We start from the raw sequence: 25279 nt of genomic DNA, 5'->3' as shown, positions 1-25279 counted from the left end.
AAAACCTTGTTGACTGTATGGTATTGACCGCCACGCAGAGCGACGTCATCAACAAGCACTATATTTTTTAGGTGTAGTAAAAAGTAAAAATAAATGTTCTTAAAACGTTGATTTTATGCATCATTTAATAATGATTTGAGTAGAAAGTTTTTGCACTTCTCCATTTCGTTCTTCAATTTATTTATTTTTTACCATAGTTTTTTTTTAATTATTATTTGTTCATGTGAAATCCATCCATTCATTTATGGTCTGCCTCTTGTTCTCTTTGGGGGGTCACAGCAAGCTGGAGCCCCCTGCTTATGCTGTAACTTGATGATAAAGTCATATGATGAATAAAATAAATCAAATTTCTTGGGTCCTATATCCAGTCCTCTCTGCTTGTGACGCCAAAATCAAACAAAAAATATCTTTTTTTGTTTTTGTTTGTTTTGTTATTATTAGGTTCACACTTAATCTGCCTTCTTTCCTTCCCCAAATCTTATCATAGTTACACAGAAATAACAAAAATAAAGTGTTTTAAATTCAGAATCTTTATATAAAATGGAAAATACACACTCAAACATTTTATTTTTAGTACATTTCCCCCCGTTTTTTATAACTCTATCATTAATTTAAGTTAAAAAAGACTTTTTCTTCTGTTGCGGCCGCCCCAAACATTCACATAATGTAATGTGGCCCCTGAGGAAATTCAATTGCCCAAATCTAAAGTAACCCAGTACACACAGCTACTGCTGAGGGTTAGAAACTCCAGTGCTAGTAAAGTCCTAATTCATAATTAAGCACAATACCATTCTGACATAATAAAACCGTGATTCAACTATCAGAGAAACAGTGTTTGCAGTGTGTTTGAACTCTACTATTGGTATCTGATCAATAGATATGTTATTGCCTGAGGGTCAGTTAAAGTTATTCTGTAGAGGAATTTCAACCTCTGTAAACACAAACACTTCTGGATTCTTAAGAGCAGCTGATATTTCAAACAACAGGACAAAAATGTTTTGTGTTGGGGTTCAGAGCTCGCAGTGAAACATGTTTTTGACAAGAGACTAAACAAATAAAAGCTTCAAACCATTGAGGAGTAAATGTGGCACATGCAGGGAGCTGTGAGCGAACAAAGGAGCACACGATTTCGACAACACAAACAGAATAAATGCTAAATTCAAAGCAAGAAAAGAAACATTGTGGTCTTAGTAGCAAAGTAGTCCATTAAAGGCTCAAATGTTAAAAGCAAATGTTCAAAAATGATGTTTTCAACCCTGGCTTGCCTTCCACAACCTGTTGACTAGTGAGTCGGCCAGTTTCTAAACATACTAGAATCAATACCTCTGCAATGGGAGAGACATTTCCTGCCACGAAAGCAACGAGTGTTCACGTTAATGTTGGCATTTACAGGGACCTTCATTTTAATTGCATGTCAAATGATTTTCCTTGCCATTGGGCTCGGCTTTGACAGCCTCTTTCCGAATACGGCTTTGAAATGCTGAGAGTGAAAGATGATAAATTACGAAGTGTGGTCGTGCTGTAGTGGAAGTGAGACAGAGTGGAAGAAGAAGCTGAATTCAACGCTATAGTATGTGTCAAAAAAAGAAGAACATAGCACAGTTTAATAAATGCTCTGAAACTGCACATGCTGCTGGAGTTCTGTACCTGCAGAACGCAGATAAGAAAAAGCAGCTGTCCAAGTGAACACAGGTCGAACACCAGTTCTTCCTGTCTCACAGCTTTAATGAGCTGATGCGACCTGTGGGCGCCTGTTTCTCAAGAGCAGCCCAGCCAGGGGAGATGCTTCAATACCAACACATGATCAGAAAACTATGAAATACATCATCCAAACATCCATTTTGCTCATAGAGGATTAGCCAAGTTACAAATGTGTTATGACCCACCCAAGACACACTTGTCCATCACTATTCAAACAGTGTAATCCTTATATATATATAAGAATGGGTGTGACTCCAGGGGGTCCTGACAGAAGCTAATGGAACATCTGCCCCTTTGTCATTTCTGATCATGAGCCACGCAGTGCAACTTAATTAAATATCGACTATACGCCTCCTCGCAGTCGAGCGTGTGAAACTGGCGCTAATTATTTGAAATAATATCACATCATTTAAACCTAAGCAACTTCCTATGATTCCACCTGACTCTCTCTGACTCTGGTGGCGAGTGCAAATTCTGCCGAAATATAATTAATTTTGAAAACTGCTCCAATATAAAAAGCTAATGTCTAATTATATGTCCGTTGATGACAAAAGTGCATATTTTAACTGTAATAATACGTTTTCATGCGGAGTGTCAGGTGTCCTCCCACGCAGACGTATTTTCATCCAGATGCTCGCAACTCAAAAACACAATAAGAGGAGTGGAAATATTGAGTTGGGAAGCGCTGTCTGCTCACAGCAATCTCCTCCTGGTGATGGGTGAGTGACAGTCAGAACCCAGTGCCTATTGCGTGCACTATAAAGACAGCGCACTCGGCGGCTGAGGCATGATGTCTGTAATAGTTCACTCTGTAATGGAGCTCCGGACGGGCTGCTATCAGCAATTGCTGTAATGAAGAGGGACCTAATTATGTCTGCAGAGTCGCCTGCTTAGCGAACAGGACACTAATGATAGCCCGAAATTGGCTCCCTTATTGTTCACTGTCATAGCCAGCGGTCATGGCACAAAAAAAAAACTCAGACACTCGAGGTGAAAACGCTTTTGCGTGACAATATTGGTCTGCGTCGAACTAATCCGTGATTTAATTTCATCTCCAGATGAAACATGTCTGAGCTCCGTGGTGTTGGCAAGAATCTTTCTCACACAGTAAAATCCACTGGAGTAGTTTAACTCCCACTGTCTTCATCTGCAGGAAGGAAGGATCTTGTTGGGGATCAGGGGTGTTAGACCTGACCCACGGACATCAAAGGAAGAATCTCCATGAGTCGGTAAGAAGCTCAGGTGATAGTAGTATCCTGAAATCTTCTCTTATACAAGTGCTGGACCTACAGACTGAGGAACCACATTGTCCCCAGAACCATCAAACTGTTCACCTCCTGGGGAACAGATGAGTGGAGAGACTGATGGTCAGGGGGGCTGTTTGACTAACCATCATAAACAGAAGGTATAGAGTGTAAATGTCACTGCACGACCTCAGAAACTTCACTGCAGTAATGATTTATAATAACAGATGCATAATAAGCAATGCATATCCACTGTGTTGCAGTGCATGCTGGGAATCCTGGCATTGATCGCAACATGTTACAGTTGTATTGATTTGTTATTTAAATGAATCAAGAAACACTCTCTGAAATCCCCCTATAATCAATTAAAAAAATTATTTTTGACAAACTTGGTGTTCACAAGTCTGTGATTGTTCAATTCTCTATTCAAAAACAAGGTTCACACATGTTTTAGTTAGGAATAATTTGACTATTTAGTCCAACAAAATAACTAATTGCAGTATATATATATTCATTCAGGCAGTCCAATCATGTAAAAAGAATGGGCTTGTCAATAAATAAAATGTTTAATCTCAAGTAATCGAGTTAACTCACGATTTATGGCAAATTAATCACACATTTTGGATCCATTCTAAAATGTAATTGAAAGATTTATATCAACACAAGAACTGCCAATATTGCATTATTCATGCATTTGCAACATTTGTTTACTAAAACAACCCAACATAACAGTTCTGTTGAATGATCTCAGAAGCACTGAAAAGGTTCAGTAACTTGCATCACATTATCAGCATTATTGAATAAATCTTCCTTTAACCTACATAAGGAACAGATGCAAAATGTGTGATTGTGATTATCATTACTGACCTTACTGATTTTATTCAGGGTTAGTGCGATTAATTGAGGTTAAAAAGGTAATCTATTGACAACCCTAAAAGAGAACAAATGTATTAAAGTTTGATTTGAAGTTGAACTGGTTCATGTAGCATATTAAACAATGTAACAGCTTTGGTGTTGGTCCTTCTCCTCCGGCGGCATTTTCCCACGAGGGTGGCAATTTCCACCTCAGACAATCTTCTTCATTAACAACTCTCTTCTACTAAAATGAAGGAATCTGCCGAGGTTGGAACAGTCAATTTTGGTAAGAGGCTTTACAATTAATTAATCTCAGTTAATGACATTCAATATTTCGCAGGAGAATTAACAAATTTAAGTTGGTTTATTGACGTGACGTGTACACTGAAGCTGTTATGATGAATGAATTCTGTGCCGCAGTGTGCTGAATGTTTTCTGGGCTTCAAATCTTCTGTTTCTACTTCTTATGATCATTATTGTCATCATTTGAAATCTATTTTTTAACTTGTTACCTTGGCTACGATGTCATGTTGTATAGTGCAGGGTTCTTAACCTTTTTGATCCCAGGGCCCATTTCATTTGTGTTCACTATCCATACAAACCAAAACCTTGTGAAATGACATGAAACCATATGATCAGTGCAAAGATATTTGTCATTGAAACACCTTGCTCGCCGGAGCTCCACTCCCTCTGGATCCAAAGTCTTGAGGAGTTTCCTGAGAAATGACAAAACCCCATTGAACTGCATGTTGATCTAACCACCAATCGGCTTGCAGCCGACCACTAGCACACCGGACAAGTTCTTCCAAGTCTGTGTGGTTTTCTGTGGAATAGACCCAATCGTTTGCAAGTCTTTGGGATGTTATGAAGTTGGTTCTGGGGGAACTTCATTACCCAGAATGCTACAGTGTTGAATGAGCATGCGCTGCATGGACCAGGGGGAACCGGGTAGCAGGTATTGGCTAACAATGCCGAGCTGCTGGTTAAGAAATCTTTTGTCGTAAAAGAAGATAAGTAAAGTGTAAATGAAAGTATCGGCATGTTCAAATTCATTTTTAAAACCGCTCCAACTGGTGAACAGTTTTTACTGTAGGGGGCGCCATCACTTTCTTTATCAATTTCAAGAACGTATTCATGGTTGGTAACTATCACAAACTGGCAGCTGTCGTGCCAATGCCACACTACTGCCACCATAGTGTATTAAAACTGAGAGTCTCATGGGCCTCAGCCCGATGGTTAAGAATCACTGCTATAGCGTATTGCACCTGAAACCGATTTATTTATTTTAAATGAATCAGAATCAACGGCTTCAAGTCTCAGCCCTAGTTTTTGAGAGTTTTCATTCGGACTAGTCTAAAAAGAAAGAAGAACAGTATTGGACTGCTTCAGATGTCTAAAGCTATTTCATGCTTTTTGACACCTTTCGGTGACTCAGTCAAAACCAAATCTAATTAACAGCAACATTTACGTCGTATCCACGACGGAGAGGAATTAGTTGAATGCCAGGTTTTGAACTCACGAAGGAGAAAGGTTCAAGTGGAGGCAATATTAATTCTAATTAAGATGACTGAGTTTTCCCCACACAATGGAGCCTAAAATCACTGCACCTTCCGTGAGCTAATTTGTGCAGTGGATACACAGTCACGCCGCCAAATCTCACCGACATCATTTATGAAAATGAAGAGCCAGTTGACACACTGAGAGCTAAAATTAAAATGCATGAATCCGAATAAAGGACTGGCATTACAGACATCTGAGATTTTGCTTTCGTGCTAGTTTTGGAAGAGGAAATGTGAGGACAGCACCGTCTGGAGAGGCATGATTCATCCACGATTGTCTGAGGGAAGTCGGTGTTTATCATCCCGCCGAGACTAATTCATCCATGTATCCAGCAGCTAAGGTCATGGGTCGCGCTCATATTTAGACACTGTTGTTTTCAATGCTGCCGGCACTTTTCATCAAGAATATGCAGCTGTTGTGTTTCCCTCCTCTTTAAAGAGCATCTGTGAACATTTATGCTCAAACATTGACGTGTTGAATAGTGAGAGTTGTTAAGACAATCAACCTAATTGTTGTTTCTGGCTGTTCATGTCTCTACAGACGGAGGTTAAAGGAGGGAGAATGTGTGTCAGATGTGTGTGTATGAAGACGGGTTCCCGGGGAAAGATGGAAGGAAAGCAGTTTTAATTATTCTTTTCTTGGGGAACTGCAGCGTTCTCTATGAGCACATTTCATGCCGTGTCACTCCCAATTCATGCTATGTATGTGCATGACCGATCAGCTGGGAATTAAATTCTGAAGCATAGTACTCAAACACAATGACAAATCAATGCAGCAGCTGTGGAACAAGGATTTTTGAGGCTGCACAGTCAAAGTATCTAGACAAGCAACATGTCTAGAGTTTGATCTGCTGTTGCATCATTTCTGTTTCAGACCTGGGGCGGCGATGGAAAATCTATTTTCCGACAATGCAGCAGGATGACAGAGCTGGTCTGAGAGGGCACCTGGAGACATGGACACCCACGCAGAGGAATAGACCCTGGCGTTGGTCTGAAGCTGACACTGGTACATTTTTAGTAAGAAATCTCTCCCGCTCCTGTGGTTGTCATGGAGAAGTTTCCCTATAAAAGAGCCATGCCTGAGTGGAACCTAGCAGATTTGTGTGTGTGTGTGTGTCCTCCAGTTTGTCAAGCAATACAGTGAGTAAACAATTCACTGCTCTTGACTATTCCAGCCATGAGACTTGTTGTCTGTATGTCTTGTTGAGACCAAGACACATTGTTGTAGGTATCAGTCATTTAAAACAAATCGATCCTATCATTAGTGTATGCAAATTGGTTTAACATATTGAAATAGAGTTACAATTTAGCATAATGAAACTTGCCTACTTATAACAAAACTATAAATAACTCAATCATTTGGATAACACGTCGTTCTTTTTAGTACGTGCTCAACACTGAATAACTTCTATTTAATGCAGTCAAAGTCAGCAAGCTTGTATCAAAAGTAATAGAGACGATTATTTCAGTCAATGACTGAAGCGAAGTGAAAATAAATCTCGAAACGTCAGCCATATAACGGTAGTGACGACACCAATGTGCGCATGCGCACTCTCAACTGTGACGGCATTGTAAACACGGAAGCGTTACATGGTCAGATCCTTTATAATCTTTCGGAAGCCACGTACAGAACATTTCATCAGAACCGAGTGAACTTGTATGGTACCGACTCATCATTATCGTGGTTTGTTCGCGAAATGGTTGTGTTTCCCCCCGTGTTTTAAAGACGTCACCAAGCGATTGTGCCCTACATGTTAAAGATGCCTGCACGCAGCGTTATCTCCAACGCGGCACCGAGCAGTAAAGTCCAGTACTCCCGACTGGCCACCGATGATGATGGATACATTGATTTGCAGGTAAGACTGATCTAAAAAAGTACCCCAACATTGTGTGTTTATGAATGTATCTGCATAGTTGTTGACAGCATGTGTTGTGTACTCATCGAATACACAACACGTCGAGGCTTTCTGATACTTATAATCTTATAAATAAATAGCAATAACTAACAGTTTGCAAGGAATACAGTTAATAAATCCATCCATTTTCTTCGCCGACGTGGAGACTTCTGCAGTGAAGACTTAACATCTCCTGAAACCTTGTACAGCCCCTCTTTGGCCCTGCACCCATTTGGTTACGCCAAAGCCTGAAATGTGTCATGTTGAGTCCAACTAATCTAGTCCAACATTTAGTCTAACTTTAGTCTAGGCAGGACCAGCTTCTGCGCCTAACTTTAACTTTTAAGTAACTAAAAAGTTACTTAAAATGCTGAGATGATTCTCCGTGCTGAAGAAATGAAACCCCCAGGCTATGGTTCCAGTGTGGGGCACTTGTGAAGTACAGTGGTACCTCGGTTTTCGAACGTCTCGGAATTCAAACAAATCGGAGTTCGAACAAAAATTTCGAGATTTTTGTGCTTCGGATTTCGAATGAACTCGAACGCCCCCGAAAAAAGCCAGAAAAACCATAACGTGCGTGGACAGATCAGCTGACCCACGACATGCTTTGTTATTGTGTATAACGCAGCCTCTGTATGCAGACGTGTCCGTTAGCTACATTTACTGACTGTTTTTTCTTCATACATTTTCTTCAAATTTAAAAAGACAAGAACTTCGCACCTCACTGGTTGTACAACACATTGACAGCCAACCAGAATTGATTTGTTTTATAAAGACTAATACCTTTTCTTTCCAAAGTCAAATAGCTGACAAATGGTCTGTGATATTCCTTTCTACACAGTTTAAAAGAGGTCCTCCTAAAGTGCCATACAAAGCCATTGCTCTGGCCACAGTCCTCTTCTTCATTGGCACGCTGTTGATCATCATTGGAGCTCTCCTCTTGGCTGGATACTTCGGCGTCACAGTGAGTCAAAACCAAACGTTCCCCATCATACGCAGCTCTTCTTTCCGGTATCGCCAACTCTGATATTTCATGTCTTTCCCAGCACTCGGATCGCACAGTTCCTGTCCTCATCATCGGTATTCTGGTCTTTCTGCCGGGAATCTACCACCTTCGAATAGCTTATTATGCGTCGAAAGGCTATCCGGGCTACTCTTACGATGATATCCCTGATTTTGATGATTGAATCTTTGAGGAAAGTTCACATAATTTAAAAGCATCTTTTAAGAATTTTTTAGCTGATGTGGAGCTCCTTAGTAGCTTTATAATGCTGTAACACCAAACGCTAGCTTTAACTTGTATAATACGTTTTTTTTGTTTGGCGCAATAAATGTGTTATTGCAACCTTACGTCTCATTATGTGAGTGTCATTTGTGTCATCATGTAAGATGCGTTGGAAGACTCAGGCTCCAAAGGGTAATGGGAAAGTGTTTTTATCATCGTGGCCCTTATCACCCTAATTTATACTGGTGTATACAGGTGTCTTTGGTCAGTTCATCTAACTCAATTACTTATACATGCTGGGCCCTCATTTGCCAGATGATAATGTCATATGGAAATACACAGGGAGCAAAGCTGGTTGGTGTGTGTGTCGTTTGCATTAATCATTCTGGTTGCTGTCGAAGAGCAACACTGTATCAATAAGTTTGAATCTGCTTAATAAAAATGCTTTTAAATGTTTTGCTGGAAATGATGATGAAAATGCATAGCAGATAAACATGTTTTTATGTGAAGCAAAAATGAAACGTAAGTAGCCATGTTGTGCACAAGGGAAGCCCACCAGGTGGGAGTGAAGTAAATCTTGCTACTACATTATCCTTACGTAAATATAATGTCATGAGTCACCAGTTATGTTCACCTGAAACATGATTTATCTTGCACCATTATGCAATTTTTTTTTTGGGGGGACAGAGAAACATTAACTGGTCAGTGGGTAAAATTAATCTTTCTTCATAATATAAATGAAATATTTTATGATGATTTGCATTACATTATTTTACCGTGGACTGGTTGCTGAAAGTTCACTCTAAAAAAAAAAAAAAAAATTCATAGTAAATAAGAAGGTGATTTAGCTTATCAATTGTTTTGCTTTATATAGTGCTGAAATACTGTGTCATTGTGGATTCACGCATAATATAAACAAAATTGTTTATGATGATTTGCATTACTATATTTTACCGTGGAATGGTTGCTGAAAGTTCACTCTAAAAATGAAAAAAATCATAGTAAATAAGCAGGTGATTTAGCTTACTAATGGTTTTGCTTTATATAGTGCAGAAATAGTGTGTCATTGTGGATTCATGCAGTAAATAAGAAAATATTTCTATTTTATTAAGCTTTTGCCAACTGTTTCTATTATTATTGTGTTTATTCTCATAACTAGTTCGACCTGTTTTCTTTGTTTACTTTCTACAATGTTGCTTGTGTTGTTGCTTTGTCTGTCTTTAATGTTTGTCTCAAATGTTAAATGTTAAACATTTAAGACAAACATGTAATATTTTTAAACGTGTTGTATTTAAAAATATTACATGTTAAATATTTTTTTAATATTTAAATGTGAATAAAGGCAGTCAGTTCATGCAACGTCACGAGTAAGAATATTGTAGACACGGAGTTTGGCGCCACCTCGTGGTCGCGTAGCGTTTATTGCGTGTATAAAACAGTGTTGGATAGTTGTTAGTGGTCAACTTGGCTTCACGTTCACTGTTAAAATTCCTTGTCTCAACTTACTCACTCATTTGCTTCACTCAAGCACTTTCTTTTCTCTTCTTCAATCGTCTTTTTTTTGACAAAAGGGAAGCATTTCTGCGGAGATAGTTGGCGCAGAAGCTGGTCCTGCCTGAACATCTTCAGCAGCAGAAGGGTAAGAAACACATTATTTCCCACCATATTTTAGGATTTGTTGACGTCTACACTGACGCATTAATGTCTACTGAGGGATGCTAACTTTGGTAACAACCAGCCAGGTCGTCTTAAACCTGCCGTGAGATTCATAGTTGACTTTAAGTATTGATAACTTTCAATTGTGGAAAGACTAGTGTTTCATTTTTAACGTGGTCTACGGTGGTTGACATTTGTTAGCTTCGGGATTCTATCAACAATTTGGCGGGATTCACGAATGGTTTTGCTAATGCTTTACTCCAGTTGAGGAAGCAGGTTTGACTGACGGGTGTTTACACAGTATTGTGGCTTAAATATGAGTGTGGAAGGGACGACAACACATAAAATATTCATGTTATAATATATGCAAAGTGTCTTGCCACCACTCGTGTAGTCCAACGTGGCTCCGGGATTTCGCCTGTAAACAGCGCGCACTCTATGTCTGTACAGTGGAGTCACTTGTGTTGCGTGTGTCTGACACTTGGTGCTTTGTGCGGTGCCGTTCTTGCGCTTCCACATCCTCCTGCGACACATTCGCCTTTTGTGGCGAACCCCAAATCTGTTTCCCACGAATGGACGCTTTTGTTTGAGGCGCTAAAATGCCTTCGCCGTCAATGCATGTAGACAAGCACTTCGCAGGCGGAAGTGCGGGGTGATTCTTTCACAATGAAAGTTGGGGTCGGCCGTTATAATAAACAAATAAAAAATGGATAAAATCTGAAAAAGCGTTTGCACGAGTGCAATCTTAACTTACATTTTCTCGTACTTATTCCCTTGACGGAGTCCATCAACCAAAATTCAGAACAAAATATTTGACAACACTATTAAAAGGTTTATGCTGTGTGATTAATAAAGTCCCATTTTAAAATAGTTCATTATTTTCATTGGGCAAGTGCACTGTGTGAATTTGTAATGAATTAACTGCTGGTCAGGCTTCTTGAAGGTAGTTTAATAATAGAGCTATAATGACTAGTGTATGGTCAGTAAAACACTATATAACATTATATAAGAGTCTACAAATATTTGTATACATTTTTGATCCATTTTTAATTACTATTTATGGAAGAACAATCAGACACATTGGCGTGTTTGCTAACTTGTACACATCATGTGATGCTAATAAAGATTGTAGTTGCTGACTATTCAACTGTCAAATAGCCGTTAGTTGCAACCTTAGTCTATAATATTAAAATAATAGAAGTGATCAACACACTACTTATTGCACTCCCATTTTTATGTGGGTCCCACTAGTTCAACTTTAAACTTTAACAAACAAAATAGGCATTAGACAGATCATCCATTTTGTGATGTGGAACAGCTGTTTAGTGTATTTAAAAAACTGTGTTATTCTAACGTAACTCACTGCGTTAGAGAATGTATCTGTATCAAAACAACTGACATTGCTTAGTATTTCTACACTTCCTCTGTCATGTTTATTTGAAAGTTGTTTTTTTTTGTTTATTTCTGTAAATGTACATGTTCAATATTAATGTCTGCAGAGGAATTATTCATGATACTCGAAGACGCCATATTTGTCTCGTTTGTCTAGAATTTCATCGTAACATGTTTGAAGTTTAAACCGCGTCATTGTCAGGTTTTATTTTGGCAGTCCAGGTGACAGGAAGCGGGTATGTAACAGTCTCCCGTCACTTGACGGAGCCCTGGCAGGACTTCAGTGGGAGGAGGGGTCCATGGATGGGAGGAGAGTCCACCGACTATCAACATCAGGGTTTTCCACAAACGTGCGGGTGAAACTGGCGCACGTTTGGGAAGAGGCATGTTTTCTACCATCGACTCACTTTAATACTTTTTATCCAACAGTTTTTAACCTCACGTGTCTGATTCCGTCGACTTTTTTTTCCCGCTCTGGATTTGCAGAAGTTTGAACCGCTATTACTTGTAAAGTTTAAATGGACCTGGGATGTGCAGATGCTGTTGTCTTGGCTTTGAAGATCTATTTTAACAGGAAATCGCGATCTATGCGGAGCGTTGATTCATTTTGTTTTCCCTCCACTAACTGATGGAAATGTGACCACCTGCTTTTTGTTATTGTTTCTGGGCGACTAAACAAATGTATAACCACGTTTTTAAAACTATGAATGGGAATTGAAAATGGATGAATGAAGCGGACTTTGAGCTTTGACTGAAAAAGTGCCTGAAGCAAGGTAAGAGCTGAGCTGCTGCACCTGCCACCTTCACCCCCTGTAGCAACACTAAAATAAAAACAATGCCACAAATGTCTGCTCTAATATCTAATAAGCGCTTATTAGATATTGGAGCAGACATTTGTGGCATTATTTTTCAGCCTGGGTATAATGATTACTGAAGTACTTCACAAGTGCTGATATTTAAACCGACCCTTGCTACGTGTACAGTTCACACCCCTTCATGTCTATTCATAATTCCCTGTATAATCTCTTTGTTTTCTGTGTCACATGAAGCTCTTGAATCGCAGTAAACACATGTTGATGGCCTGTGATGACCTGACCCCCAAGTGGGCAGCAGGGTTGCCACATTATAAACAAAGGACAGTTAAATGGTGTGTTCCTCTCAGGCCCACGTCTCCCTCTCTGCTGGTGTCAGAACCACTGGGTCGGACAAAAGATGCACCTGTTAGTGTCACAGGATGTCACAATCACGGCAGGGCAGCAGAAGAAGCACCAAGGTTGCATCGTGTTTTCTTTTTTTTAAAGATAAGCTGCTGCTGAAATATGCTCCACAGCAGTCTTGTTTTGATCTTTTTTTTTCCATGCTCTTCCCCGCATGTCTAGATCTTCCTCCCCCTTTGTTTTGGCTGCGCTGGCGACTATTGATCTTAGAGGAATGAGGAACGCATTAGTTAGAATGCCTGTATCCCCCCGTGTAGCTGGTGAGACTATTTGTCTGGTGTAAATATTTAATGCTTCCTCATTCCACACCACCTATAACCAGACTACTCTATGATCCATCTACCTCTTTGGCAAATAAAGTAATCTTTATTCATCAATAATAATAAAAATGGTTTGTGTTTTGTAGATGTGGTTTTTATGTACTCAACATTTGTTGAGTAGACGCTCTGCAATAACAAGGTGCTTTACCTTTCCTAAGCATTTGGACCCTGGGGACAGATTCCATGACTAGTCTGGGGGCCAAGGAAACCTCTGTCTTGCTGCGTTTGGTCCTACATCATTATAGCTTAGTGTTTCAGTTGACTTAGGCGTTAATAACCACTGAATCCTGTGTTAAATTGCCTTAAAACATGGTTTTATATATATATGGAAAATATGTGTACAGAGATTAATCTTTTGTATCGTTTCATTTTTAGCACATTGGGGTCAACGTGTTTTTTTGTGGAATAGAGACCATGGATACTTTTTGTTTACAGATACACACTCATGATGAACAGTTGAATCAGCAGAACAGGATTCAGCCTTAAAAATAGATTGATCAGGAAAAGTTGGCGAAAGATTTGTGGCAATTTCATAATGACAAAAAGCAGAATTACTAAAGTCAGAGTTGAAGATGCTCGGGCTGAAGAGGATGGATTAGATCAGAGTCGAGTATATGAGTGGGACGGCCCATGGAGAGGTGTGGAGATAGAGGCATGGAGGTCAGGCTCAGGTGGTTTGTCAAAGAGAGGCAGGGCACATGTTGGAGGACGGATGTTTGAAATGGAAGCGCTGGGAATGAGGTTCTTGGATGTGATGTAGGAGGAAATGAAGAGGACAGGAGAGTTTTCTGTATAGGATAATATTGTTTGTCTCACTTCATTGCACTGTAAATAAGTGCTTGTACAGAACAAACAGTTTGAAGTCTTAACAGTCCTTGGCTTGTCTCTCGTGGCCTTCTTGCGGATGACAGCATTTCTGACTCAGATGTTGGTCACATTTGCCATTATTTAAATGTCCTGTCACTGACAGCATGTGTGACACAGTGGACCTGTTATCCTGCTGAGGAGCATGAAATGCGAAAACAAGAACTCAGTGTCCTTTACGCAACTATACTGCAGGCGGCCACTGAGATACTGAGTCAACGAACAGCATATTGGCCAAAAAACTGATGTCCACTGAGCCGCTGATATGTATGTCACTAGCAGGGGTCAACTCACTGCTGGCCTGAGTGTTTGGTGGTTGGAATGAAGTGGGGCCTAAAATCTGAATGAGATCTCAGGGGTTTGTTACCTTGAGCTTTTCACAGGGTACAACAGCGTCAGGTCTGCAAAGTAGATTTATGGCACTGTCCGGTCCCTAAGGTCCTGGGGCAGGGAGTCAGACTTAAAGTAGCCAAAGTTGGCTGCTCTGCCTTCATGAAGCCTCCATGTTTCTTAGGAAAAGCTCTTAAAAGTGAAAACCATGCCATCCTGATCATGAACTCCTGCCAGTGGTTCAGGATCGGAGCAAGCAGGAATCAATTGTTTTTAATTAGATTGTCCAACTTGTGATAACTATGTTGTTGATCCATACTGAACAGGCTTCCTCTGTCACGAGACCTACGTTTCACTCGTGCCCATTCAGTGCCAAATTCATTTCCTTCAGCTAATGTCAATACCGATGGTGAACTAGGTTTTGGTGCCATGGTGTGAAATCCATCCATTGATTTCACTTCTCTTGTGAATGCTGGTTCAACCAGTTGCGGTTTCGACGGCAGCGTAACATAGTTGGGTGAGTGTGTGCACCGACAAGGTTCTGGCGGAGCGACTCTCCCCTAGCTCCTGCTACAGACTGCTCTGCATTAAGACTGCAGCCTCTGTTGGGATTAACAAGGATTAACTAAAAGAGTAATGCTACTGCTTATCAGGACTGTATGTCACCACCATCACTGATGGGTTTGCTTTGGTTCTCCCTTTAAAAAAAAAAACACAAGTTGCATTCAGATTTGTCGCTGCTGCATTATTCAGCTGGCCAGTGCATTCATGTGTGAGATACATATGGAGGAGCGCAGGCTGACCAGCTGTTGGCTCGCACCCTATTTCTTTATGTCTAAACAAAATGAATCATAAGTTGTCAATAACTGACATTCATGCAACCATCTGGCCTGTTCATCATTAGCTTACTATGTGCTGCAGCAAGTTCAGCACTTCTTTTCGTGACCTGGAGATGCGTCTCAATCAGAGCATTTTCCTCATCAATTTTTCCTCTGTTTTGATATTGGACTGGTCATCTATGACCTTCACAACTAGTCATCACATGACATGTACAGGTTGACCAACACAGCAACGTGTTTCATGTGTTGTCAATTGAATAAAAATAAATATAAATGAACTGTCAACAATTCTTTAGTGGTATGTGCACTAAAGAAGTGCTTTTAAACTTTTGATTTGAATTTTAATTGCTCACATTGTGGTTTTGTAAGGTCATGTGTCCATTGTGAAATGGTCACGTGAAGGTCAAACATTGCCATAGTTTTGATGTTTTGAGACTTTGTCTGGGACCACCAGCCTTTTCTCCTCACCCATGCGAGGGAGTTAAAATGATTAAGTTGTATTTTGTCAACGTATGAAGCTCAGTTGAGTTGCAACGACTTGTCGACATAGTCAACTATAACACACTGTTATATTTGTTTCTGAATGGTTGATGAGTCAAATAGTCAATAGTCATGACGTCATCACTCTCATTTCCTCGCATGGATGAGGAGAAATGGCTGTTGGTTCCGGACAGACAAGTCTGTCAACATCAAAAGTATGGCAACGTTTCTCATCAGACACAACAAAGACGACAGTGCGATGCAGCCTTTTAATGCCACGCTTACACATTTAATAATTTCCATGTATTTTGTGTCTTGTTTTAAACTAGAATTAACAACAAACAATCAGCTGTATTGACATGTTTGTCAACCTGTACAGACTGTATGCTGACTAGTCGTCGTGGTCGACTAGCTGTTAAGACTAGTGACTAGTTGACTATAAAAATAATCATTTGAAGCCCTGCGACTGGTAGGCTCAGGCCTACTAACTTAAATAGTGTTGTTTTCAAGTGACCATTTCCATCACTCACCCTCAAATGCTGCTGCTCTTTCTTGTTTGATTATTATACTCCCATATTTTCTTCTGAGTACCATGATGTTTTCTTATTTTACTTTTTACTCATTTCACCTATGTTATCCCCTCTATATTATTTTTTTCCATCAATACACACATTTTTTCCTGATAATAATTCCTGTTTTTGTTGCAATAATGATGGCTTAGATTTGTAGCACTTGACCCGACACACTTTACAGAAACCATTATCCGTTCAGTCACTCGAGTGACAGTCTCAAAGTGGACCACTGCCAATTATCCGATTTAGGCTTTTTTTGCTGTAAATTTGGATAAAGTTTCCCTCGAAACCAGATGGAAATGGAGAACTAGAAAATTTGGAATATATATATATTGCAATTATAGTTCAATAGGTACCTGTGCTCAACATCATCATCATGAAGTGCTTTCAGCTTTTCCATTATTATCCCTCCCAGCTACTCAATACTCTCTCATAAATATTTAACCAGGTCACTCATGTCATGTTCACAAGCCTGTGTGAAATCTCATCCCACCGTTTGTCTCAGCCTTGTAGTAACCTGATTTTCCAAAGATTGATGGCAGAAAGTCGAGCGTGTCCTTGATGTGCCTCACCAATTTGATCTGTAATTCAATTACTCAGTTAACACTCCGAGCAGCAGAGCAGGATTAGTCTGGGTGTTACAAATGTACCATCCAGAAGGCTAAGTCATGACTAGATCCAAAGCAATTTGTGTCACCGAAATCCAGGGGAACACCGGGCTGTTGAGCAGCGTCAGCGCACGTGTGGCGCATCAGAGTTGGACTTGTGGTGCCTCCAGAGTATCTGCTGAAGTTACTGCACTTATGCGTTGAGAACTCTTGAATAGAACTTCTTCAGTAAGTGACCCCAAGCTTCTCCTCTGCTTCCAGAGGAAATTATCTCCTTCTCTTCCACCTACTTCCACACCTGCAGACAAACAGCCCCTGCTCTTGTTCCCACATGTCAGCTACATCTTCTGGGGTGGGAGCAGAGCAAACAGGAGCGAAGGCTTGTCGTGGCTTAGTGGGACAGAATTTAAATGCAGACAAGTGTTTGCTCCATCAGGCACTGTTGACTGGGAAAACCACATCCGAGGTCGGCCATTGCGTTTCTCTCATGGGATTTTGCAAGTGTTGCAAGTAGTGCCTGCCTAGATTATTCGACTTAAAGTATATTTTTTGACTCCATTATCATGACCTTTTATTTTCTCACCCCTGCTGGGCAAGTAATGGTCGCGCAGTGGGAGGGAGCCGTCGCTGGCTCCAAACATAGCAGTGAAGTGACTCACTCAATCATGTACGAATAATCATCCTTGAGTGCTGCTGAGACCCTCTCTGTTTGCAGCTGTAATCTTCCTCTTCTGGCCCCGAAATCTACTGACACTGATTTACTGTTAATGGTTTTGTTTTTAATGGTGCAGTCTCGTGCAAAGGTATTACCAACATGAGGATTTTTTTTGCTATGCAGATCATATCTAGTTGGTTTTTTTTTGGTTGCAACAGGAAAACATTCTCAGTGATAGATGTTTTAGTGGAGAGAAAATTGTCCTTCCTGGAGTTGGGACACATGCTGGGGAGACGTGTTGAATCTCTCTTCACTACACCATTACCAATATGCCAAGTTTACTTTACTTTATATACCAAGTGCAGGGTGTCCACCAGGATTTTTATTAAAACTGTGGCGGACATCGAAATGTCTAGATCCGAAGGATCCCATGGCTAACCCTAACCTCAACCCCAGCCCCCAAGTATATTCTGCGAAAGGCAGAGCATTCGCTTCAGCTGAAAGTCTATTGTGCCAACATGCAACACTGAAGGCAACGTAGGAAATCACTTGAAATTAGTTATTTGTTGCCTTGAGAGTGAGAACGGCTCTTACAGTCTAAGCCGATTTGTTATTCTTTCCGTTGTAAAAATACTAATCAGTGCACTGTTCATGGGTTTGTGGTTTTTTTTTACTCGCTGTTAAGTAAGATTTTAACCAGATATTGGTCTTCAGGCAGTACCTTTTCTGAGATGTTTAAGATATATAATACATCTGGGCTTAGAGGCACGTCATATTGAAATATACTCTTCACTTTGTCATGTATCATTTTTCAAAAGGTTTAGGGCATTTGCAGAAAATGTGTGAGTGATTGGCATCTGTCTCACCACATTCGCGCCAGCATCGTAATTGTCTCCTTTCTCGCTTGCTCTCGATTCTTAGTGTAATAATATAACTTATTACACAATTACACAATTTCCCTTGGGATTAATATAGTATTCTGATTCTGATTCTAACTGATTAAGTTCTTCCTGGAGAACTCTCTCCATGTCCTTGAATTGGTAGATGTCTGCTGTATTCTCCGCCAGTTTTGCCATCAGCAAATGTTCAATTGAATCTATCCTTGAATGTATTTTATGAGCAGTTGAGTAGTGTGTATATTCTTTTCTCAATAGAGTTTCAGGCCTGTTTCTGTCTATTAAAATGCGTCCTCGTTTTGTAAACCTTGCTTTTGTGTAATTTTGTCTGGTAGTATTTAATTTGTGATTCAGTACAATATTAAAATCCCGGCCACATATCAATATTCCATCAATTTCCACAGCAATTGTATCAAAGATAGACAACCTTTCTGGAGTAATATAAATATTCACTAAAGTTACTAGAATTGTATCTATCGTACCCTTTGCTTTTATATAGCTTCCGTCATTGTCTTTGAGTTCTAGCTGTAGTACAAATTGTATAGTGTTAGCTAATAATATATATAATAATATATAATAGCTACTTGGTCTGTGCCTCCATCATTGCTGGGTCTGGGTGTGTGGTTTATTGATGTGTTTGTGAATTTACAGTCAATTTCTTGTCTGAAGCTATTTCCTCTTTCACTTCTTTCTTTGCTTCATCTTTAAGCATGGTTATTTCTTGTTGTAGTTCTTGTTTAAGCTCTTTTATATCGCCACGGATGGATGTAAGTCTCACACGTAGCGCTTCTGCTTGAGCTTGTTTATACTTCATGAGTCTTCTTCGTGTTCGGTGTCACGTTGTTGGTCGTCCAATGCTGTTTTCTTCTCTGTGTTTTCTTTATTCTTTGTCTTTATGTGTCTTCTCCTGGTTTCACCTCTCATGTTGTAATTTATTTTTCGAGTTCATGTACCTTTAGTGGGTTAGGTAAAATGTCTTTCAGAGTTCTTGTGCTATCATGATATAACGGGGGGGGTTAGAGTACTTTGACCAACAAGCTGTGATTCCTAACTTTTACACTTTTACATTTATTCTTTTTATAACCTGTGATTATGTCGTTTTGGTCATGGCCTGCATTGTTTTGTTTCGGGTGGGTCCATGCAAAGTGGTGGCCTTGTCTAATTGTGCTTGGTCTGGATTGTCTCTTCCTCAACTCCAAAAAAAAACACTTTTGAAGTCTTCTCTTCTTTCTCTTTCAGGACACTTTAGTTTTAGTCTTTACGCCTAATTGTGTCACTCTGTTCCTGGTTTTAAGGCTGGGTTAAGGTACTGACTATTAGAGAGTAGGAACTGGGATAGTACATTATGGCAGTACCCAGCAAAATTAACTTAAACTCCAATCAAACCTGCTATACAGTACCAGCAAAAGTCTGTTTTCACTCACTGCCACACAGTTTGCTTTTGAAATATACAGTACTTCCATGACAGTAGACTCACGCTGCATGTACACGAGACTGCAAAATATTTAAACACCAAGTTCAGGTTGTATATAGGTATGGAACGTTTAAAAAAAGGCATGTACACAGGAATTTTCAAGGTACTGCATTATTGACTGTTTATTGAACTTCAACATAATACATGTAGCTTTATAGCGGTAATACCTCAAGTTGAATGTGTGGACTGAAAATGTGTTTATTCTGCTCCTGTAAATCTGTAAATCTGCACCGGATCAAGACAGTATGAGTTCTCCGAAAATGATGTGGAGACTGCTCTTTCCACACTATAACACACTAGCCTTTGTGTACTGCCAACCTGCATGTACTGGAGGATAAGCACAAGAGACCTACCACACATAAGAAAAAGGAGAGCTTTGATTTTTTTTTTAAAGCTCATTAAATACTCAATTAGAATGATGGCCTGGATCAGGATCTAGTGAAGAGGATTGAAGTGGAAGGAATGGAAATCGTAGCCTCTGTACTTTAGAATTTGTCTCAGCTTTGTTTGCGTACTGAACAATGTGATGTAAGGTAGGTAATAGGGTAATACATTGATTAACTTAGTAGGGAAGTGTGAGCTCTGGCTGCAGCTGTTTACAGCGTCCAAGAAAAGGATTTGCGCTGCGCATTAGTGAAGGCTGCACATGCAGGTGGTGACGGTGCACGTCATGGTCAGGTGTTCGGTGGCCGCTGCCAAACTCTCGCTCGCAGCACTGTCTATTTGCAGCATCTGTGTTCCTTTTTAAGCACTCATAATAAGATAACATCTGGATTTAAAGACTCACACCTAGTTCCAGAAACCTGTCAGCGGCGCATTAGACAAGACCTCCTGTCTGCGATGGACCAATCCTGTTCGCCCAGCTAATCTGTACATACATTGCTCAGGTCTTGTTGTACGTGGTCGCACTCTCGAGTTAGTATTGTTGGCATGCAGGTCGCATGTTATGACCACAGGACAAAATGTTTATGAAGAACACACCTGTTTATCAACCCATGATATTGTTGAGTGTGGCATTCTTGTGTGAATATATTTCTGACGACAATATATGTGTTTGGTTTCAGGTTGGGAGATGTGTGAAGGTGTGTGACGGACGGCCATGGGACTGGAGACACGCCGGCTTCAGGCTGTCATCACTGCTCTCTGCATCTGTCAGCTGTGTGAGTATCTATGAGGCTGCGTGTGCATCTACATCAGAAATGTTGTGTGTTTCACTAGTAATCTCATCTAGAATTATATCTCCACCTGCGTCACATGAGACCTACACCTTTGCAGGAAGCAGACTCAGGGAGGACACTTTTCATATGGAGTCCTATTACCTTCCTGCATCACTCTTTAAATTACAAGCTGCTGCTCTGAAGCTGTCCCATCATCACCGTGGCAATCACTGTTGAAAGAAGATTACTTTTCTTTCTGTGGTCACGATTTAGGAAGTAATTAATGCTCTACATCTGTCAATGCATTGTAAGATAAGAAAAGTTTGGGGAAAAAATGACCTTTGTGGTCTACAGATGAATTGTTTTCCCACCATTTGTCACCCTTTTGTGCCACATGTATTGTTTACCCTCATCATCAGGGAGCGTGAATGTCACTGGCAAGTGTTATTGGAGATCAATGGACATATGTTTCTGCTGAGCCGCCTAAATTCTGTTTAAGCAGGACAGCGATGGTGACTGGCACGTTTCCCCGGGTGAAAGTGAGGAAGAGTGGTTACTGCAGACATGACTGGAGGCCAGTGGGAATGGAGGCCAAAATCCAAGTTAAATAATATCTCTGGGTGTGGATTTGGATCAATCTGGGATTTGTGAAGCCCCCGCCCGCCACCCTGCGCACGCTTTACTGTGTGCATGCATGCGTTCATTAGAGGAGGGGGGGTGAGGGGATTGATCGTGCTGGTCCGTAGACCATGTGTGCACCCCAGGGGGTGGTGGGAGGTCGGCTAAAGAGAGCAAGAGGGGTCTGCTGCCCTCCATCATTCGTGTTTCACCCCCACCCTCACTCTGAGATTAAAGTAATCACCAGGCCAGATGAGTGGCAGAGCAAACGCTGGCACCCAGTTGTGCGCACGCCCACGTGAGCACGAGGCAACTTGGCAGGGCGAAGCTGGAAAGTAAGGAGTGCTCCAGGTGTCTAATGGGATTGACGTGTGTTTGTTGGCTTTGTAGATACATGATCTAGTCACCAAATGGTTGACATCACATCTATGGTGGCCATTTGTTACAACTGTGGGAATTCCGCTGACAAACTAATCTCAAATGGCTTCGGGCTACATAATATCTGCCATTGTTTGGGATATTCTGACAACAGTATATTAACTGTTGACTTGTTAGCCGTTGAATTATTTCTACATTTAGCATCTTTTTAAATCCATTAAAGTCCATGAGAGTCCATGCTACTGCAATAGGAAAGATGATATTGCTTGGTCAGCATTATATCTGGTTGCGTTGGGAGGGACAGCAATAACCTGACTGTTATCGCTAAACAGCTTACTGGGTGCGCTCATGACCACATTATGACCCTGAGCTGCCAGTGCAAATACTTCAAGATCACCCTGGAGATGTGTTCTTCCTGAAAGTGTATTGAATTTTACCACCTTTTCCATCATTGAACAGCTGTGTGAAGACTGTTCAGCTTTGTCACCTCACATAAAAAAAAAACTGTAAAATTATATTAAAAAGTTACGTCTAGTGAAAGTCAGTGGAGACTTTCACTATATAAGTCCAGAAGTGAAAGTTTTGGAAAAACAAAATTATCCCACTACATTTTGAGGAAAGGCGTTCTTCTCTAACACAGCCAAAAACACACTTCTTTATCTTCATTGGCAGCTTTCGTATTTTTAACAAGTACCTCTGAAGTGGATGAACAATGTTCGTTGCAAAGTGACTCTGTTGATATACTGTGAGGCGTGAAAAAGCATCATAGGGGCCCTTTAAGACACTGCTTTATTAACCTCAGTGATTCCATGCACTTTACTGAGGGTGCTCTCTTCTCACAGGTGTCTCCCAAGGAGTGTCGACGCTGGTTCGAGCACGAGAAGGTTCCTCTGCAGAGCTGGGCTGTAATCTTTCTCCTCTGTCCGAAGAAGCCACCACTCCTAACATATTTCCGCTCCATGTGGTGGAGTGGGTGCGTCTTGGATACAATGTTCCTATTCTCATCAAATTTGGAGTCTACGCTCCGCGGGTTCATCCCAACTACAAGGGTAAGATCCTCTGAAAACCCAGTCTTGTGAAGGCTTGTCTCCTTAATGACAGGTTAGTTGACTGCAGATTACAGTGGCTTGAAGAAGTCTTGTGATCTCCAGTTCACTCAGTCCCTGCTCACATCCCTGTGATCATAAAACACATTTCTGAGATCTTAAAGTTCATCATCTGTCTCAACACATGTTTGAAGATGTTCAAATGCTGACAGTTTTGTTCGTCTTTCTTTGAATTTGAGATTCTTCAGATGCTTCCTCTGTTTTAATATCAACTAAGGTCTCATCACAACAGACTCCAGTAAATTATACATTTGCATCTTGTTCCTTTAAGGGGAGACTGACTTATTGTCTGCTCTCTGTATTTTCACAATCACTACTGTGTTGTATTCCCTACTTTAAATACTAGATTATAAGACTTAGCAGTAGAGCTGAACAAGTTGGGTGGTCATGTCTATGGTAGGAAGGAACTAGTGTCTCTTTGTTGTCTGTATTGAGGATGGAAACAATTCAATTTCACTGATGTATATGGAGGACAAAAATACAAATCAGAACTGTGGTCCCTCTAGATGATGATGATGGCGTCAGATAATAGATGTATCACCCTTCTTAGGTTGTGCTTGACAGACAAAAACCTGAATGTACCTTTTATTGTGGTCTGGTCAACGTAGGTTCGGTTGAAACAGGTTAAAAATGTGTGTTTCGACTGAGTGAAAACACCTTTAATCCCAGCCGTTCTTGAGTTTGTGGGTGTCTAATCTGCACGACTAGTGAAAGACGCTCAAGTGCCAGAAAGGATGTCATTTCATGGGGGCTTTGGAAGGGGGTGGGGTGCTCTGGCAAGAATGGTTAGAAAGGGGGGGCGTTCTCGTAGCGTAGGGGGATTAGTTGAGTGTGGGCTGTGGCTCGCTGGTCTGACAGCATTTTTATTAGTATGCTGAGGGGTGACCCAGTAAGGATTCCTGTAGGAAGAAGCAAAGATGAAGCTTTTGGAATGACGGGAGTTTCCTTGGTGGTGCATGATAATCCTGTCATTGTTTACCAGAACAAAAGACAAAGAGGGGTGTCACCACCACCCCTAGGTTTGCGACTACAAACAGGAATATGAGGACACCATAAATCCCAGAATGTCCCAGATCTACAAGGGCCTGTCGCTTAAAACCTCACGTTGACTTGTTTGAGAATGTGCTGTTGTGATCAGCACTCTAGTGCATTTCAGTCAGAAATGGACAGAACTGAACATTTGGGGTGCGTATGTGTGTGTGTTGTGTCCACCCCTTGTTTTTTTCAGTTGACCAGGACATTGTTTAGGAGCAGTCATTCTCACACACAAGCAGCCATAATGATGTAAACAACATGGCAAGCGTGGTGCGCTCTGTTTGACGGCCCAGTCTTCCTCCTCACAGTGCGGATGTCTGGTGTGGGGTTTACCCCCGTCGGCCTCAGATCCTCAAATATCCCCTCCCACTGGAGGCAGATGGCAGCATCTAAAGCGTGTCAATGCTGCTGGTCTAATGTAGCCGACCCTCAAATTAAAGCATCCAGGGATTTTAGATTTACGACAAGACAGTATGGTGGGCCGCCACTTCCAGATCGTGTTCTGACTCGCCTGAGATCACAAGCTTGGGATTTAATTTGAGAAGCAGGCCTTGAGCAGCAGAAGAGTAGAACTGGACTGAATAAAGTGCCACACTTGAGTGTGCGTGATAGGAGTTCCATTTTTGGTCCTGAACTTCTAATTGTCACATATGGAGATTAAAGCATTCCTGGCTGTGCTGTCTCACCCCCCCCTCCCCACCTTGACATTAATAGCAACCGAGATGAAAGTGGTATCTCAGTAGAGTCCATTTAATGAGCAATATTTTGATATGATATCAGGTGTATTTGACATTTCAGCGTGTAATCGAGGAGTGTTGCGGCTACAAAACAGCGTCCTTCTGTCGTCGGCCAGCTTAAGGTTCGCGCGTCGGCTTAAAGCAAATTGGAAAGGTGTTAGACTCCATTACGTCTGTGATTCACACCCAGCATAACCCGAAGGCCGGAAGCAGCCAGATATACTGTGACACGTTACTGAAGTCAGGTTCACTCCATTCTATTGGAAAAAATGCCCATGTCTTGTAACATCACAGCAGTTCACAGAGCTAAGAACTGATCAAACACTTCCTGGCTGCTGGAGAAAATCTCTGGAGACTCTGAGCAGCAGAGTTCGACCTGCGGCCAGGAAGACAATGAGCAGGAGCCCCAGATCACAGCAGGCCCTCATTTATCTCTCAGTGGGCCCTCTGAGAGCGGACGTTCACT

At 41.0% G+C, this 25279-nt stretch overlaps 2 protein-coding genes across 8 annotated transcripts in view; both read left to right on the top strand.

Moving 5' to 3' along the window:
* The window catches only part of igsf9b (immunoglobulin superfamily, member 9b), a 61563-nt gene that overhangs the window by 20116 nt on the left and 16168 nt on the right, over nt 1-25279 (top strand). For 2 of the 7 annotated variants that reach the window (XM_053869527.1, XM_053869521.1), the window contains exons 1-3: nt 11829-12300; nt 20847-20942; nt 22778-22984. In XM_053869527.1, the coding sequence (XP_053725502.1) occupies nt 20882-20942; nt 22778-22984 (268 nt within the window). In that variant the 5' untranslated portion in view covers nt 11829-12300; nt 20847-20881. Of the gene's footprint in view, nt 1-2854; nt 2931-3980; nt 4087-6233; nt 6366-9947; nt 10119-11828; nt 12301-20846; nt 20943-22777; nt 22985-25279 lie in introns of those variants that run through there. The other 5 variants (XM_053869522.1, XM_053869524.1, XM_053869523.1 and 2 more) reach the window with 5 other exon arrangements.
* Nucleotides 6895-8604, top strand: tmem230b (transmembrane protein 230b). The gene is made up of 3 exons (XM_053869532.1): nt 6895-7215; nt 8096-8218; nt 8301-8604. Exons 1-3 carry the CDS (start codon nt 7111-7113, stop codon nt 8439-8441), a joined length of 369 nt encoding a protein of 122 aa, XP_053725507.1. The 5' UTR covers nt 6895-7110; the 3' UTR covers nt 8442-8604.

The sequence above is a fragment of the Synchiropus splendidus genome, chromosome 7 (assembly GCF_027744825.2).
Source record: "Synchiropus splendidus isolate RoL2022-P1 chromosome 7, RoL_Sspl_1.0, whole genome shotgun sequence".
Lineage (NCBI taxonomy): Eukaryota > Metazoa > Chordata > Actinopteri > Syngnathiformes > Callionymidae > Synchiropus > Synchiropus splendidus.
This window is presented reverse-complemented; position numbering and strand designations above follow the sequence as displayed.

Bases quoted from the DNA above. Each gene is read 5' to 3' on its own strand.
- tmem230b (XM_053869532.1), top strand. From the start codon at position 7,111: ATGTTAAAGATGCCTGCACGCAGCGTTATCTCCAACGCGGCACCGAGC. The intron at 7,216-8,095 runs GTAAGACTGATC...CTTTCTACACAG, and splicing joins ATGGATACATTGATTTGCAG to TTTAAAAGAGGTCCTCCTAA. The intron at 8,219-8,300 runs GTGAGTCAAAAC...TGTCTTTCCCAG, and splicing joins CTGGATACTTCGGCGTCACA to CACTCGGATCGCACAGTTCC.